The 16,948-nt window shown below is 50.5% G+C and overlaps 5 protein-coding genes across 5 annotated transcripts; 1 reads left to right on the top strand and 4 right to left on the bottom strand.

The window, feature by feature from the left end:
- Positions 1 to 988: 988 nt before the first annotated feature.
- T310_1034 (uncharacterized protein) lies at positions 989 to 3,561 on the bottom strand (the record flags this gene model as incomplete). Its single annotated transcript, XM_013476113.1, has 9 exons — positions 989 to 1,288; positions 1,337 to 1,635; positions 1,911 to 2,188; positions 2,328 to 2,336; positions 2,366 to 2,406; positions 2,721 to 2,834; positions 3,163 to 3,310; positions 3,384 to 3,428; positions 3,524 to 3,561. The coding sequence occupies 9 exons, from the start codon at positions 3,559 to 3,561 to the stop codon at positions 989 to 991; spliced, it is 1,272 nt and encodes a 423-aa protein (XP_013331567.1).
- Positions 3,562 to 6,093: 2,532 nt separating this feature from the next.
- Positions 6,094 to 8,601, bottom strand: T310_1033 (Serine/threonine protein kinase (Prp4); the record flags this gene model as incomplete). The annotated part of the gene is made up of 3 exons (XM_013476112.1): positions 6,094 to 7,547; positions 7,602 to 7,819; positions 7,880 to 8,601. 3 exons carry the CDS (start codon positions 8,599 to 8,601, stop codon positions 6,094 to 6,096), a joined length of 2,394 nt encoding a protein of 797 aa, XP_013331566.1.
- Positions 8,602 to 9,997: 1,396 nt separating this feature from the next.
- On the bottom strand, positions 9,998 to 11,843 carry T310_1032 (uncharacterized protein; the record flags this gene model as incomplete). Its single annotated transcript, XM_013476111.1, has 2 exons — positions 9,998 to 11,612; positions 11,671 to 11,843. 2 exons carry the CDS (start codon positions 11,841 to 11,843, stop codon positions 9,998 to 10,000), a joined length of 1,788 nt encoding a protein of 595 aa, XP_013331565.1.
- A 1,239-nt stretch (positions 11,844 to 13,082) lies between these two features.
- T310_1031 (DNA damage response protein (Dap1)) lies at positions 13,083 to 13,801 on the top strand (the record flags this gene model as incomplete). Its single annotated transcript, XM_013476110.1, has 4 exons — positions 13,083 to 13,092; positions 13,159 to 13,186; positions 13,272 to 13,512; positions 13,571 to 13,801. 4 exons carry the CDS (start codon positions 13,083 to 13,085, stop codon positions 13,799 to 13,801), a joined length of 510 nt encoding a protein of 169 aa, XP_013331564.1.
- A 629-nt stretch (positions 13,802 to 14,430) lies between these two features.
- On the bottom strand, positions 14,431 to 16,168 carry T310_1030 (Stress response protein (Ish1); the record flags this gene model as incomplete). Its single annotated transcript, XM_013476109.1, has 5 exons — positions 14,431 to 14,908; positions 14,962 to 15,729; positions 15,782 to 15,929; positions 15,975 to 16,025; positions 16,084 to 16,168. The coding sequence occupies 5 exons, from the start codon at positions 16,166 to 16,168 to the stop codon at positions 14,431 to 14,433; spliced, it is 1,530 nt and encodes a 509-aa protein (XP_013331563.1).
- Between the last annotated feature and the right edge of the window lie 780 nt (positions 16,169 to 16,948).

Raw genomic sequence — 16,948 nt, 5'->3', positions numbered from 1 at the left:
GTCCTATTCGCGGCATTTCCTGCAGTTCGGTTTCCCAAGCACGCCGCCCCTCCACTAACTGTCTCGTGGCAGGCCAGCGTTTGTACCCCCTGTCCATCTCATCTCCCGTCACTTGTCCACGATGGACCGCCTGCAGGATCACTGGTTGTATAGGGTGTCAGCAAGGTTGACTGCCAGGATGAGCCCGATGTTAGCGCCTTCTGCAGCATGGCCTCTGCTCGGGATCAGGAGGATGGAGGATCAGAAGGATCAGACCCTGATGGTCCCAGCTAAGCCCGAACGGTGTAGGATAGCGTCGGACATCAGGCTTGCTGGCAAAAAGCGGTGGGCAGCGACGCTGCGGCCTGAGGCAGCCCTCCACATGACCTGTCACTTCTGCAGCCGCCAGAGCAGCGGCCAATCACGTTCGCCCAAGCGGCGGATAGGGCAGCGACCGATCCGGACAGGATGTCTCTGCCGTCATCAGCACGTAAGATGCAAGTTTAATGGCAAGGCGGACTTTGCGAGAACACAAATACGGAGTATACTGTTTCCGTCAGACCAATAATGATATGTCGAGGATGCCATGGCATGTCCAGACCAGACATACTCCGGACAGGTCGACGACTCGACAGATTATGCGACGTTGTGCCAGGATGCGGTTCATAATGATTCATGTGGGTTGGCGCCGGAAATCCTCCAATCAGGCCATCTTGATTGGCTTGAGCGCCAAGAGGTCCAAACGTGGCCCACCGCTGATCGCATTACGAGGAGATGACTGGGGGAGTCAGGAGCAAGGGCCAACGCTGCATCTGCGAACGCTGAGGATTGCCAATACGCAGTACGAGTATGGAGTACGCAGTACACTACGGAGAACAGCTGTGGGGTGGCGACTAGAATCGCGATGCTGTCAGCGTCAGCAGTAGCACCAGTTTACAGACAGAGTTTTTATTAACTGCTCTCCTATCTGGTACGGCCGCGTCGCCCTGATCAAAGTGAGGCGAAGGCGTCAACGGTGGCAGCCTGGACGGGCGGGCTTCGAGAACCTGGCAGGGCGGTTCGACTGTCGGCCTGCTGATTGGCAGGCTGAAACGGCCCACGCTACGAACCGGAGCGGATGCATGCTTAGCGCTGCCTCGACCTGCACATCGCCAGATGCGTCAGGAGGGGCCTGCTGAGGTGAGCATGAGATGAACGATGGACGATGAACCGATGAACTGCAGGATGCGACATATACAGCAGGAGGATCAGTATGAACTGTGGACGAGGTATAGAATCCTCCATGCAGAACCAGAACCAGATCCTGATCCTGATCGAAAATAGCATCGAAAATAGATCAAGTTCATAGATCACCCACGCTCCGTCCACCTCCTGAACCGTGATCCCGACATCGGCCTCTATCTAGTTCATGTCCAATCAAGTTAGACATATTCGAGCGCTGATCACAACGCTGATCAGTCGCATGGATCAATCGATCGGACTGAAACAGTTGCAACTTGCAAGGGGAAGGATATACGGAGTAGACTAGACTATCAAATGCCATGCTATGCCTTGATCTTCTATTTCTGTCGTCTAGCATGATAGTCTGATAGATAAGCATCCGTGGGTATTCATTTTTCCCTTGCACACCCCATACTCTCGTAATATTATTAATCCCTGTCTTGCCAGGTCGTATTCCGTACAGACGGTAGCAGGTGCATGATTGGCGTTCTGTTCGGGCACTTTTCCAGAACTGACTTAGTTATTTACTCCGGAGAAACCCTTATTATTCTCCTGGAGTAATATTAATTAATTAATACCTAACTCCAATACGGAGTTATCCTGCAAGGGGTTTTTTTTTTAAAAAAAATATCGCATACAATGCCCAGGTCAAGACAAGACAAGACAAGGCCAGATCCTTCGACTACTCCGGAGTATTGTTTTAAACAGACAGGGCTGGTTCGGGTTCCAGAACATCAGACACATGCATGCGTCTTTACTCTTTAGTAAATGAACTTGATAGGATAGGATGTCCGTCCCGCTATGTATGTACGGAGTACTGCAGTAAGCTAGCTGACCAGCCGGCTGGGCGGGGCTGGATGAATCAGATCCCTGGACTATGTTTCTCCCCGTACGCAGTAGTATTACTACAAAGTACTGGGGGGCGCTGGAAGGTAAAACGAAAGATAAGTCAAGCATTCTCGAATCGTAATTTTTTTTTGTCTCGACCCTTGTAATAAGTAGTTAACCATCTATTTGATACATAATAATACCTGATTTAACCCCTCAAGGCCCGTTCCAGTATTTTGTCTGTGCACAGCATGGACATGTCTACATAGACATGAACATGCGCATGAGCCCTTACTTACAGTATTACTCTGGAGTAATAAAAGTACGGAGTACATACATACTGTTCTTGTGGAGCCAGCCGTATGGAGTATATATATGCTGCATACCAGTGAAACATTAATTAATTAATCAATTAATCAACAATCAATAGTGAACAATCAATCACTAGCTTTGTCAGGTCGAAGACAATAGACAATAGGCGATATAATAGGAAATTAATTAAGGATATGGTTTATTTCCTGAGGACGGTGAGTGCCCTCGGGCGAGGGAATGATTAATTAATTTCATTGTCATTGACGTCGACAGACATCGACCTTGATATTGACATTGGTTGGTGTTGTTTGATGTTGTTCAAATGTTCGATAGATAAGTCACATTCATTGTTTCCTTTGTTGCATGCTGTATATACATACAGTAGATAGGTGACAATGACGTATGGCAGTCAAGTACCCTGTATGTATATTGATGACAGTGATGACAATGTGGCTGGGCTGGCTGGCTGACTGACTGCATGTACAGAGAAAGGACTGTACAGAGAGTACAGTGCAGGCAAGCAGGTTACCACTTTCTTTTTTTCTTTCTTTCTTTCTTTCTTCTTCCACTCCTTCTGCGTAGAATGAGTCGATGATCATACATCACTGTAGATAGAGCACTCGGACTTCAGATAACTCTGACTCTCGAGAGGAGGGAAAAAAGAAATTAAGGTAGGTAGGGTATTACAAAGGGAAAGAAGGAAAAAGAGTGTTCCAAGCTCTATTTGTCATTATCAAAGCTGGGCTGGAGTTTTCTTCTGTAGAGAAGAACTGAAGAAGAGAGTGGTAGATATAGTATTCCGTATAGTATACTTTCACTTACTTCCAGCGACCTTTTCCTCCTTCCTTCCTTCCATTTTAATGCCCATCTATTTCCATTCGACTTGGTGTAACTTGAGATTAACAGTGGTGGTGTGATACGAAGTGCTAACATGTTCAAAAATATATACCTGGTAGCGATCATGTGTCCCCTTTTATATTTTAGTGCGCAGATACCAATATCACTGTACGGAGTATGGAGAACTTGCTTTCCTTTCTACATACCTGGCATGATATATCAGAAGAAGAAGAAGAATATAAAAATTATAACTAGAACCGAAAACACTCTGTTTCGATAATTTTTTTTTAAATAATTCACCGAAATGTCCTAGGAATTAATGAACATTCGGAATGACCAGTCTCACATTTCACTCTCGTGTACAGTACCCTGCACGAGCTTCATAATTATACCCGCTTAACAAGTCCACAGAAAATAACATCTATATATATATGTCATATACACCGGTTTTTTCTAATTCCCCGTTGTAATTTTTCTCTGTGAGTTCACTGACTGACTGCCAGTATCACGCCAGCTACCTAAGCTACCTAGGCATTTATTTCTGCACGCGCTACAAAGCTTGGCAGGAGCTAAGTGGATCACTGTTCTTGTATTGGATCATACGATTGGTGGGGATCTATATCTATACGGGTAAGTGAGAGTACCGAGTAGGTGGCTATTAGTGATCTGATCTCGTCAGCACAGTCTAGATGATAGGGCCTCGAAACCAGGTATTCTATCCTGAAGACTTCAAGGTTCTTGGATATGATTCTTGCTTGCAGCTCCAGTTAGTAGTATCTTCGAACTATCTCTGAATTCGACCTGGGGGCGATTTGAGCCTACAATTGCTTGCGACCAAAACTAAAGAACAGGCTCAATTTACCGCTACCGAGCAGGATATACTTCCCGCAGAAAAGGCCTTCGTTAAGGCTACACTCAACAGTCGTCTACAGATAGCCACATCCTTCCCTACTGGGATATTCGTCCTAGGTGGCGACAACCTTATTCTTCGTCGTCTTCACTCAAGGACCTGACCTGACCTGACTTGACCTGCGATCGGAATTCGCCGACGAGTCGTCGTCCATCACCGAAGGAGGGAGGAGTGGCGGACGCCACCATTCTCGAAAATGGCAGCAGTGTCGTGGCGATTCTGGAGGCTGAGGCTGTCTCAGACCGACTGCTCGGTGGGTCCTGGAAGAAAGAAGATCGAGAACATTGTATTCGGGTCTAGATCGAAAATCATAGATCAAGACACAAGAAAGAAAGAAAGAATAGGCGACAGAGAGAAAGATTCTAGACCCCTCACAGCCACCTGTTACCTCCACAGTTGCTCCATCTAGAACCGTAGTTCTGGCGGCGCTACCATTTTTGGGACATCATCCGGATTTAGACATTGTTGACGGATGGATGGATTTCCGCAGATGGTATCTAGTCACGACAGGAGGTGAGCTAAGCTTAGTTTTGGCAAGTTAGGTAGGTAACTTGTGGACTCGTTCAGGTCACAATATTGGGGTATGGAGTAATTAAATTAGAGTTATCTTGCATATATCGAATTTGCCACGGAGTATTACTCTGTACTCCATATGGTGAACTGAACTCCACTGACTGACGACATGACTTTAATATACAATCTAATCTTCGTTAACACTACCAATGAATGACAAACAATGCTACTTACTTTATAATATATACTCGTATCTGGATTGGCAGTTTGGCATGAAGGACTGAATTCTGGAATACGATATTAGATTAGACAGGGTCTGTTTTGATGGTTCGTATTCTTTTCTTTTGGTTCATTTTCCCTCTCTGCCTCCATAATGCACTGGTACTGTTCAGTCATACAAGGCTTTATTTACAGAAGTAGGAGAACCCTACGGTGGAAAGGAATAGTGGAAATACTGGAAACTTATAACCTCGAAGAAAAAAAGATAAAGATACTGTATGTATGTACATGTACGGAGTACAGGATGACGATTGATTGATTTCTCATTTCGATTCCTCCTCCCTCCATTCCTTCCTTCTGCTCTGTGTATCTATGTATCTATCTGTCTATCCACGGAGCTCTACCTCATATCTAGCTAGCTAGGTATCTATCGATCTAGATATTCCATCCAGCCTGGTTCTTCCTTGTTTCTTTCTGTACATAAGTATGACTCGCATGCAATGCACAACAGGCAAAATAACAATACACTACAATGCACAGAACAGAAAGAGAGAGTTTAAATTAAATTTAAATTAAAATTACAAAAGCTATCTGTCAGACAAGAAGACACTGATTGAATTCAGTCAAAAGGAGAGAGATTAAATCCATCCGATCATACTTACCTAGTACCTACTTAAATAATAATGAATTGGATGACATAATTATGAAAAATGAAATGTTAACTGCTCTAATTAATGAATTGGAAAGAAAAAAAAAGACTATTCTTTCTTTCCTATCGATCTATCTATCTACGTATGTTATGTGTACATGCACACAATGATAGAGGAGGAAGAGGAGAATTCAAAATTCAGAGTTCAGAATCGAAGAATTCAGAATCAAGACTTGAAGAAACTTGATTGAAGCTTGAAAACTTGCATTGCATTTCATTGCATTGTATCGCTCCCAGTCTATGATATTCCATATCCCACATCTCACATTCACTCCACGTTCACTCCATTTCACTCCATTTCATTTCATGACATGACTGATATAACTGATATGACCGATATAACTGATATGACCGATATGATATGATGAAAGGATAAAAAAAATACCAAGCAAGTATCAATCAAGCAAGTCAGCAAACCAGCACACCACCAACACCTTATATATTTACGCATACGTATTTATTTATTTCCCATAAAGCAAACAACTAAGTGCTCTGAAGAATATGCGTCAAAATAAGTCAATTATTGAATATTCGTACCAGAATGTAAGCTGTAGCTGTATGTGTATTATGCCCTCGGCCTCACGATAAACGGATGCTTCAACGCCTCCATCGGCGTGCACCGCTTCTCCGGATTCAGGTTCAGACACCGATCCAGCAGGTCGACAAACAACGCCAGGTCCTTGGCCTCCGCGTCGCTCATCCCCTTCGTGCCTTTCCCCATCAGCCGCGTCTTCAGATCCCGCGTCGGCTTCTTAAAGTCCAGCACCCGCGTCACGACCTGCCCCGTGATCTTGTCCTCCTCCGTGCTCTGGAAGTTGAGCATCTCGTCGAAATGCAGGTGCGTCAGTGTCCCGCGCCGCAGAAGCTTGGGCGGGAATTTTCCCCGGCATTCCATTATCGATCGCAGCATCTGGTTGTTGTTGCGCCCCGTGAACAGGATCTTCCCCGTGTACAGCTCGTACAGCGTGCAGCCGATCGACCACATGTCAATCGCGTAGTCGTACGGAATACCCAGAATGATCTCCGGAGCACGGTAGAAGCGGCTGACCAGGTACGGCGTAATCTCATTCTCCGAAGCCGGCGATGCGGACCCCAGATCGCAGATCTTCAGCGTGTTGCGCTGTTCATTCACCAGCAGGTTATCCGGCTTCAAGTCCGCGTGCAGGATGTTGCACTTGCGGAGGAGGCTCAACCCGAGGAACATCTGCTGCGCATAGGCACGGATCGCCCGCAAATTAAGGCCGATGTCGCGCCCAAACTTCTTCAACACCTCACGGAGGTTCATGCTGAGGTTCTCAAAGACCATGCAGAGGTGTCCCTTGTGCTCAAAGTACCTCTCGAATCGGATGACATGCTTCTTGTCATCCGGATCGGCGGCCGCGAGCTGCTGGAGAATTTCAATCTCCTTCATACCCGCCTTTCTCATCGTATCGTTGCGACGGATGATCTTGACTGCCACGAGTTTTCCCGTCTTGGAATCTGTCGCGCGCACCACGGACGAGAACATCCCTTTGCCCAGATTCTGCTGCACATGGTACCGCCCGTTGATCAACTCACCCAGCATCACATTGTAGTAACCCTCTGGGTCATCCCAATTGTCCATCATGCTCATGTCGAGTTCTGCGCCTTTGGTCGGCCCGCCGCGCGGTGCCGGCTCCGGAAGCTCCTCGGCGAACATGTCGTCGTCTTCGGCAAACATGTCATAATCCTTGGCGGGCGCCTGTGCATGCTGCTTTTGTTCAGCAGAATCAGGTACGAGAACGTCTTGCTTCGCCTGCTTCGTTTCATCATACTCCGCGGCAGATACATCACCGCCGAAATGTCTCTTGTCATGCCTCTCCCTGTCTTCTCGCATGTCTTGAGTGGGATCGTAGTCCGCCGCGGACGGCTCATCCTTCTCGACACCGTCCATCGGCTCAACACCAGTATTAGCAAGATCATCATCTTTCGTGACTTTAAACTCAGGGAGTGGCGCAGCGTCTTCGTTTGGCGGTCCTTGAGCTGGAGGAGACATCGACGCTAAAACTCCACGTCAGCCGGCAACACACGAGAGCAAGGTAAAGCGGGACTCACCTGAGGCGCCATCGCGAGAAGTGTCAACACTAGGCGTGGTAGATTCTGTCTCAGCTCCAACGTGTAAGGCTTGTAAGTGCATAGGTGTTGCCTGGCCTCGGTACTTAGCTTTGATAGCCTCGCGTCGTTTTCGTCGCGCTTCCAGTCGGGCAGCCTCGTCCATCGGCTCAGCGGGCTCTGGTTCTTCGGGAGCAGCGTCTTTGCCCGAAACTTCCGGCCTGGACAGATACTATTAGCAGAATGCCAAAAACAGCAAATTCACTACGGGACAAACTTACTCAGCTACTGGACGAGAATCGTCTTTGCTAGGTTCCTGCTGCACCTGATGCTCTCGAGTTTCAGCCTCTGGTTTCACATCTTGAGCGACGACTGGGGTTTTGCCCCGTTCGCTCACTGACTGTTCAGTAGAAGTCCTCCTGTCTGCAACCGACTCCTTGTGCCTGGTAGTATCCAATTCGTCGGTGTCATACTGTTTGGGCTTTCTGACGTCCCGGTACGGAGAACGGCTGCGCGTCCTCGCCCGCTTGTCACGGCGTCTGTCGTAGTCGTCACTGTATCGAAGCCCCCCACCGTACCCATCGTCTCGGTCGTAGTCATGGTAGCCTCTGTGGCGCCGCGGCGGCGGATAGCCGCGATCGTAGCGTCTGTCATCGTACCTCGACCCATAGCGGCGCGAGCCGTGCCGAAAGCGTCTGTCGTCGTAGTAGTCATCTTCGCGTCGACGCTTCTCTCCTCGATAGTCTCGGTAGGGAGAGCGAGACCGCGACCGCGGCCTGGACCTGGATCTGGACCTGGACCTGGACCTGGACCGGCGTGGGCGTGGCGATCTCGTCACCGAGGCGGGAGATCTAGGAGAAAACGAAGGGCTAGTTCTGGTGCGACGGTCAACAGTGGTGCCATTAACAGAAGTCTGCGACGTAGTTGCCTTCGTCTCTGAACCTGATTCGATGATCTCACCCTCAGAGGGGGTCGACGGCGATCCCGACCTGCGTGAAGCCATGGTCGTGGCTTACCGCCTGGATATCACACCTTGACAAGGCAGACCCCGATCCAAGATCCCTGAACAGGAGCTTGGAGCTTCAACGGTCAAATATGCTCGGTTAGCGATGTATTGCACGAAGACAAGGGCTGGGTGAAATTGAGAAAATCCAACCGGCTAGAGATGTCTGCCTTGCTCCTCGTCTGCGACGTCACCTATTCATGTGAGATGCGTGACTGTCTTGCACTCAAAGAAACACACAATCCACCCAACGACGTTAGGTATTCACCACGCTGGCAGACGGTAGTCCTGCACGGTGACGATGAGCCTGAGTATGAGTAAGAGCAAGAGAGAGAGCGCAACGCGGTCCCGCGGCTGTTACGTCGAGCCGGAGTCGGATTAAAGATTTTGCGCCAAGCCCTGTTGGCCAGCGACCGGCGTTCCCCTCCACTGCTGATAAGCGCCCGCTGGGTGAGTAATTAAATTCGACTGCTCCAGTTTTTTTCTGCTCCTGGCGAATCTCGAGGCAGTCCTGCTGGTCGCAACCCAAGGGATCTCCGCGCGCGCGTCTCAACATGGGTGGTATCTCGAGAGAAGGTCAGTCTCGCTGCAACGCAACGTCGAATACGGTCCTGCTCACAATTTTTGCGAACAGGGGGCAAGGCCAAGCCCCTCAAGGCCCCCAAGAAGGAGAAGAAGGAACTCGATGAGGAGGACATTGCGTTCCGAGAGAAGCAGAAGGCCGGTTAGTGTTGCGCTTGTGTCATGGATCTGCCGGTTGATCTGCAGTTGGGCTAACGCGTGGAGGCGCTATGCAGAGGCCAAGGCCAGAAAGGAGTTGGCAGAGAAAGCGAAGAGCAGGGGCCCCTTGAACACTGGCCAGCAGGGTATCAAGAAGTCGGGCAAGAAATAATTACTCTGTCCGCTCAGCTGTGGTTTGCAACCAGTGACCGGCTTTCAGTGCGACTGGCTTTCAGTCTCTGACAGCCAGAGACAACGACTTATGATTGAACGAGTTATGCGCAACGAGAACCATGTTAAGGCGTGAGGCGTGAAGAGTCAGTGGATTATGGCTTACACCACACACGCTTACAATACCTCCTTGAATGGAATGGATAAATGAGCGTTTGTCGATATTTGGAAAGCAATTCAAGTACATACAATGCGATTTGGCCAATTTCTCAGGGTATCGTCACTTCTCCAAACGCCATGTAGTGACCAGTCGAGAAAAAAAAAGGGAATTACATGCAATACAACCTGTGCAAGGAAAGCAACTGATAGAACCAATCATACAAATCCCACTGGGAGAAAATAAAAAAAAAAGTATGTACAAAGAAACACAATTAGATAGCAACAGAACCAATTGCAGGTGTTAGAAGAAAAAAAAAAGTTCCAAACGTGTGTATGTTGCAGCAATTCAGCTCGTGACGCGCTTGACCCACAAACTCGACGACGCATCGTAGGCCTCCAGCTCGTCGCGTTTCTTCCACGCTCGGATCAACTTCAAGCCAATGTCGTGCTCCTCCTTTTTGATGTCGTCCAGCTCGTTGTTCAGACTGGCGACCGTCCGCTTGACCTCGTCCCGCGTCGCCATGTCGTAAGCGATCGAGCTGGGCTGGATGACCTGCGTCAGCTCGTAGATGATGGTGTTGATGTTGGCTTTGCGAACGGCAAGCTCCTTGCGCCTCGCTTCGAGTGAATCGATCCGATTCTGCACCTGGACTTCCGGAGGGCCCTCTGGCACCGACTTGGATTTCTCCGCGTCAGAATTAGCGGCGGCAGACGGGGTCGGCTTGCGAGTGGTGCTCTTTGCCGAGACTCCGGCCTTGGGAATCGGTCGTTTTCTATTGATGATCGATTCCTGAGGGGCGGGCGCGGGCGGAGGGTCGGTTTTGGGCTCAACTTGAGGACTCTCAGATCGAGAGGTACTGGCTTCCGTAGTCGTACATGTTGTCGCGCTGAATCGGCTTCCAGGCTCATTGGAGATATTCAAGTCCTGAAATATGGAGGCCAAACTAGACTCCGCAGGATCGACTCGCAGTGACGTGTTCTCGTTGCCACGAGACTCTGGAGTTTGACCAGTCTGCGCATTGCTCCCCGCTGACGTCCCGGCTTGACTCAAGTTGACAGTAGCTTTTTGTGAAGACAACTGGGCTGCAGAGGACTGCGAGGTCTTGGTGTTCTTTTTATCCTCCGCCCGCTTTTTATCCTCTGCTCGCTTTTTCTCTTCCGTTCGCTTCTTGTCTTCTGTTCGCTTTTTGTCTGCATGGCTATTATTGCTATTACCCGCGGTAACCGTGGTTATCGTATATCCATGCAGAGTTGCAAAGTTCAAACTGTCAGCGGGCGATGGCGACCTGTTAAACATCCTGGCTTGCGAGGCCGGTTTGCTTTCGATGGGATTGACAAGGGGAGAACGGCCACTGGGGCCCTTCCACGGCTCACGAGCAGCTGGTTTCTGATCCTTCTTGTCTTTGCTGGCATGATCGCGGGCTTTCAAGAATATCTTCCCGGCCTGGATTTTTTCTTTCCCGGAGCCTAGGAGGGTAGAGCCCTGCTTGCCCGACGTCCTAGACTCAACGTGCCGTTGGTATGGGCTGTCGCTGGGAGCCACCTGTCCTGTCTTCCCCGAGTCGCTGGTAGTTGGTTCTCCTGACATGTCATCCCATTTTGTCCTTTCCGAATGCTGACCTGCCGACGGTTGTTGGGGTTGAGTGTCCTTGCGTAAGACGGGCAGTTTGCTGTCGAATCTGGTCTGCTTTTTGACCAAAGGGAACGTCTGCTCGGGCGTATCGCTGATGGGAGAGATATCTGGGCTTTCGGGCCGACGGGACCCGTCGTACTCAATGGGGGAGTCTGGAGGAGAAATGTCCGGGTGGTCTCCGGCAGGCGCATAGCCGGAATAACCTGCATTGGGGCGAGTCACCGTGTTTTCCTGCATGTAGGCGTTGAAATCGGAGACATCGCGAGAGTAGATGGACGAAGGGATGCGACGCCCCGGGTGCGGGTCGGCGTTTGGATCTGTCGCCTCACTATACGTAGATGACAGGAATGAGCCGAATTCCTTGGATTGCGGTAAATGGTACTCACGGTGGCAGAGCTGGCAGATCCTTTGAAACACCCTTGTAACCGGCATTCAAGCCCCTTGCGACCGGATTGCCTGAAATGGACTGAAGAACAGCCTGGTCGACATTGGTGTCAACAACGATAGGAGCGCCCATCTTGGACTCTCGCAAGCGGTTCATCTGCACTTTCTTCCACATTTTGGCTGGATGTTCTCGTATGACTGTTCTGCCGTAGACGTGTCAGTATGCGTGGGGGGTTTTTTTTGGATATGCAACAGTATGTGAAATATCGCTGGTCCCTTACTGTCTTCGAGGAGATGAGAGAAAGAAAACAGGAGTCCCAGAGGGCTGCAGGAGTTGAGGATGGTGGGTGGGGGAACACCTGTTCGCGCCGATCCACGCGTTGCAGCTGCGGCTGGGCGGGCAGGTGTCAACAGCAAGGAAAACTGACACTGAAGGAGAGCCAAAGGAGGGACTTAAACAGGCGCACTCTCTACCTAACTGAGGACAGTGAAAGTGCGCGCGGGGAGATGAGTAGAATGAGCAGTTACACAGGCCGCCCATGGGCCGGGCATAAGTTAATCTTAAATGACGTTTCAGAAAGGTGGCTCTTCACCAAGAGTTCCAAGAATAGTCTTTGGCCCGATCGGCAGTTCCTGGACCCTGGGCCCTGGCGCAACGGCCTGCTTCTTACTTATGTCAGATCAGAATGATCCTGCACGTCTTCACCTACGTGTCCTTAACTTATTAGCAGTTCTTCACAGCAGCATCGATGGATGTCGTCAGCCCTTTTATTTTCTCTTACTTTTCCAGCAGGCATTGAATTAGGATGTGTGTATACTGTAATGTGCAGCGGATCGGTCGTCTGTTCCAGACCCCTTCTAGAAGACGTACTAACGTCATGGCTCCACACTTGCAGAGGCAATCCATCCTGCTACTCCGTACTGAGTATACGAATACGAGTCCTGGTGGATAGATGGATATAGGGATATATTTATGGTTCTCTCATTGACAATCAAGTCGACAGATTCTCCCTCTTTTGAATTCCTACAAGCAAGACGGGCTGCGGGTATAGACGGATGCCTGGAGTCAACGCAGAGAAGTAATTCCAAATAAACTCTGGAATTCCGTCCTCGCAACCCATCGAGCACGTCCAGCACTATTATTACACTCTATCCTGCAAGGAAAAACAATATTCCCAGCGCGGCATCAATCCTCTCACACGATCGCCTGTGGACGCGGATCCTGATTGGCCGAGGGCGGAAATTCCGCCCCCAGGGCCCAGCCGCCGCAATCACGTGCGGAGATCCCGTGCTTCGATTCCGACGGGTGGAGAAAGCCGAGCGCTCCGCAGGATGATCGCAATCACCATATTATCATTTTCCGGAGACAGACCACGAGAATAACACTCGTTCATCGACACTGGCACTGCACACCATGGAGACAGGTATGTCGTGCGGAATATTCTTCTCAAAACACTCTGTCCTTGCTGACGACTGATGACGGTTATCAGAGGACGCCGTTCCCCAATCCGCCGAGGTGTGAGTATTCGATCACCTACCTACCGACCTGATATCTATCAATACTGTCGGTGACCATTTCCTCCAACTAACCCTGGCTACCCAGGATGTCCATCGCCTCGCCCATCAACCTGATCCTGCTCTCTCTCTTCCTTGTGCTGGTCTACTACCAGTTCTTCCGACCCAAGCGGCCCGTGGAATTGCCCCAGAAACCCGCTCCCGTCGTCTTCCGCACCTTCACCCCGTCCACCCTGCTGCCCTTCAACGGCGAGGGCGGTGCGCCGGTCTACCTCGCCGTGCGGGGTCGCGTGTTTGATGTGACGCCTGGAAAGCACTTTTACGGACCGGTATGGACGAGCCGATCTCCTGTTCCAGTCGTTTATGAGGCTAATCAAATCGAAACAGGGCGGACCATACGCCAACTTCGCCGGCCGCGACGCCTCCCGCGGTCTGGCCTGCCAGAGCTTCGACGAAGAGATGCTCACCAAGGACCTGAAAGGGCCGCTGGACGACCTGAGTGACCTGACCCCAGAGCAGTGGGACAACCTGAAGGCATGGGAAGAACGGTTCCTGGAGAAATATCTTGTGGTAGGGAAGTTGGTGGCGGAGGGTGACCCGGAGGCGCCGAAGTCGTGAACTTCGCCCGGGAATATTCGACTATACGGTATAAAACGTGACCTAACTACTTCGTGGACATGACGTGACTGCTAGTGTGTCCTACCTAGCACGGAGGATTCCCATTATACTCATTACGAATACGAACAGAAATATATAAGCCGGTGCAACACGTTTGAGTTTGTCTAGTTGACTGAGTTATCTCGAAATGGAATGAAATGAATGAAATGAATGAATGACAGACAGCTAGCTAGCTACTTCATTCAATGAAATGAAATAATAAATAAACCTACACAATTGAATTGAGTTGAATTGAACTGAATTGACTCTGTCGAATGCTGAAATACTGTACATACACATACTGCTTGCTTCCTTCATTTTCTTTTCTACACTATTTCATTTCATTTCATTTCAATCCTGTCCTTTCTTTTCATTGATTCGTTCATGTATCCATTTCTTTTTTCTTCTTTCTCTCTTCTTTTTTTTTGTTTTTTTTTCCCTGTTATTTCCCCTTTCAACTCCGTTTCTTTCCATCAATTTATTCCTTCATTTCCTTCATGTAAATATAACGATGAGAAAAGATCTTTACCGAATGCGAAACTGTCGTAGCAGTAGTAGACCACAACCACTTGAAGAAGTTGACGAGGCGATTACAGATCCTGACGGATCTTCGCCGCCGCTTGAGCCACTTTCTCTTTGATCTTACTCGTGCCGGTGGTCTCTTGTCTGGCACGCCCGCTCGACGCCCCCAGCCGCAGCTGGTCAAGCAGCCACTGCCCGCTCTCCCTCAGCCGCGCCAGGATCGTCCCCTGCGGCGTCGTCGTCCCGTAGTAGAAGTACTGCGCGTTCCGCCGCGCGGCGGCCCGGAGCCCGTTGATGTTCGAGCCCTGGTATGTCGGGATGCCGTACGAATCCAGATACTTCTTCAGCTCCGACTCGGACCAGCTCTCGAAGGTCGTGTCCCTCGCGGCCTCGGTCGCTTTGGCCAGGTACGAGGTCACGGTCGCGTAGCTCGCGCCGCCGGCTTTGGATGCCCTGGTATATGCGTCCTGCGCTTGCTTGACTAGCTCGTCGCGCGTGGCGCCCGCGCGGTCTGCGGCTTTGTGGTTCAGCGAAGACAGGTATTTCCTAGGGGACATGTCAGTACAGTATCGACAGAAGACTCTGGATTGGGTACCTACTTCAGGTTCTCCGTACTCCAGGTGTCAAATGTCCAGGCCGTGTTCCCTGTTGCAGCCTTGTGCTTGTACAGTCTGACCTTGGCCAGCAGCTCATCCCGCTTCGAGCTTTGAGGAACGGGAATGCCTCTCGCATCGAGGTATGCCTTCAATCGTGAATCCGACCACGCCTGGACGGCCTTGTCGAATGCGTCCTCGGCCTTCAGCTTGGCGTCCTCCGTTGCGCGAGCCCATTCATTGCCAGCCTTCGAGGTCGCAGCGCCGAGAATGTTCGTCGCCGTCGACGCGTCGCTGAGCAGTTTCGCCCGGTGCTTGCGGGCCAGCGCGATGAGCTCGTTCCGTCTGGAGCCTTGCGGCACCTTGATGTTGTGTTCGTCGAGGAACCGCTTGAGCTCCGAGTCCGACCACGCGTTGAAGAGGGCGTCGCTCAGGGTTGCCTGGGCCGCTGCAGCCGAGGCAGATGCCGACGAGGCAGCGTTCTTCGCCGCGATGCTGGCGAGACGGGCCTGGCGTCGTACCGCCGCAATCAGTCGGTCGCGAGTCGTCGGCTGGGGGATGGGCCATCCGCGCTCGTCGAGCCACTCCTTTAAATCCGAGTCAGACCACTGCTCGTAGAGCCAGTTGCCCGGGTAGGCGGCCGTCTCGCCGAGTTTCTTCGCGATGGCCTCGTAGTTCTCGCGGGCTGCCTGCAGCAGGGTCTCGCGCTTGCGTGGTGAGGGGTTCGGGATGCCATGTCGGTCGAGGAAGGCCTTGAGGTGGGAGTCGGACCAGCTGAGATGACAGCGGTTAGCATTGCTGGTCCTGATCAGCAGCGCGTGCCCACCTGTCGAAAATCCAGTCCTTCACATTGCCGAGGTGTTCCGACGCCTGCTCGGACGCGTGGGCGAGCGGGATCTGGACCTTGGACTCCCAGTTGGCCTTGACGATGTTCTCGAGCTCTTTGCGATCGGCGGGCGTGGGATATGGGATGTCTGTAGAATTAGCATGTCATCGCGCTCTTGGGACGAACAGCTTACCGTGATCAGAGAGCCATCGTTCCAGCTCTGTCTCATGCCATTTGTTGTATACTACTTTCGCATCAGCATTGCTCTCTCTCCAAACGCAGTCTGGCGACAGGAAGACAACCTGCTTTGCTGAACCAGTTGCTCGCCGCAAGCGCCTCCGAGGCAGCCAGCGCAACCAGCAGGCCAGAGGCCCAGCGGAATCTCATCGTGGGCGATGTACTCTGTCGTTACTCAGATGAAGCTGTAAAATCAGTCATGAACTGACGTCAAGGGTGGAAGAGGAGGAAATGCGCGAGGCGGGGGACAAAGGATGTCGGCATCCAAGGGACTTGAGGGCGATGATGCCGCGTGACGTATTGCCGGCACTCTCTGCCAGTGAGCGTTGGCAGCGCAGGCACGACAGTTGCTGCTTCCGGCATGTAGATGAATGCATTACTGCAATATCTCAGTGCTGGCGTCATGAGAGCACGAGACAAGCATCAATTCAGTCGATAATTCAGTCGATTATTCCTGTCAACTGCCCTTCCTGGTTTAGCAGGCGAAGCCATCGCGGGTGATCAACAGACTAAATTGACAGCCACTTGCATTGCCGCTTTAGGAAACCGATCTTGATACGGCTTATCTTGCATCATTTTGACCCTGATGCATCAATTAGAACAAGAAAAAAGTCATTTCAGTTCTATTTCACCTGCTCATCCATGTGTATTATTGAGCAGAAATTGCAGTTGCTGCTGGACTGATCCCAATTGGCCAAGCCTTATCAGTTTATCGTCTTATATTTGACTTGGTATTCTGCTTTTTCTATCGTATCCAATCCCCATTATTATTTACCCTGTATTATTGTTGACATCAATCCTTTAGCAATGTATTGTTAATCCTGGACATCTGCATTGGGCACATCTGTAGAACTGTAATTACATATCAAACAGAGGAGATCAGATAAGCGTCAACATCAAGTAGCCACCATCTTAACTACAACGCAGACA

This window comes from Rasamsonia emersonii, assembly GCF_000968595.1.
Source record: "Rasamsonia emersonii CBS 393.64 chromosome Unknown ctg1118621759971, whole genome shotgun sequence".
NCBI classification, from domain to species: Eukaryota; Fungi; Ascomycota; class Eurotiomycetes; order Eurotiales; family Trichocomaceae; genus Rasamsonia; species Rasamsonia emersonii.
This window is presented reverse-complemented; position numbering and strand designations above follow the sequence as displayed.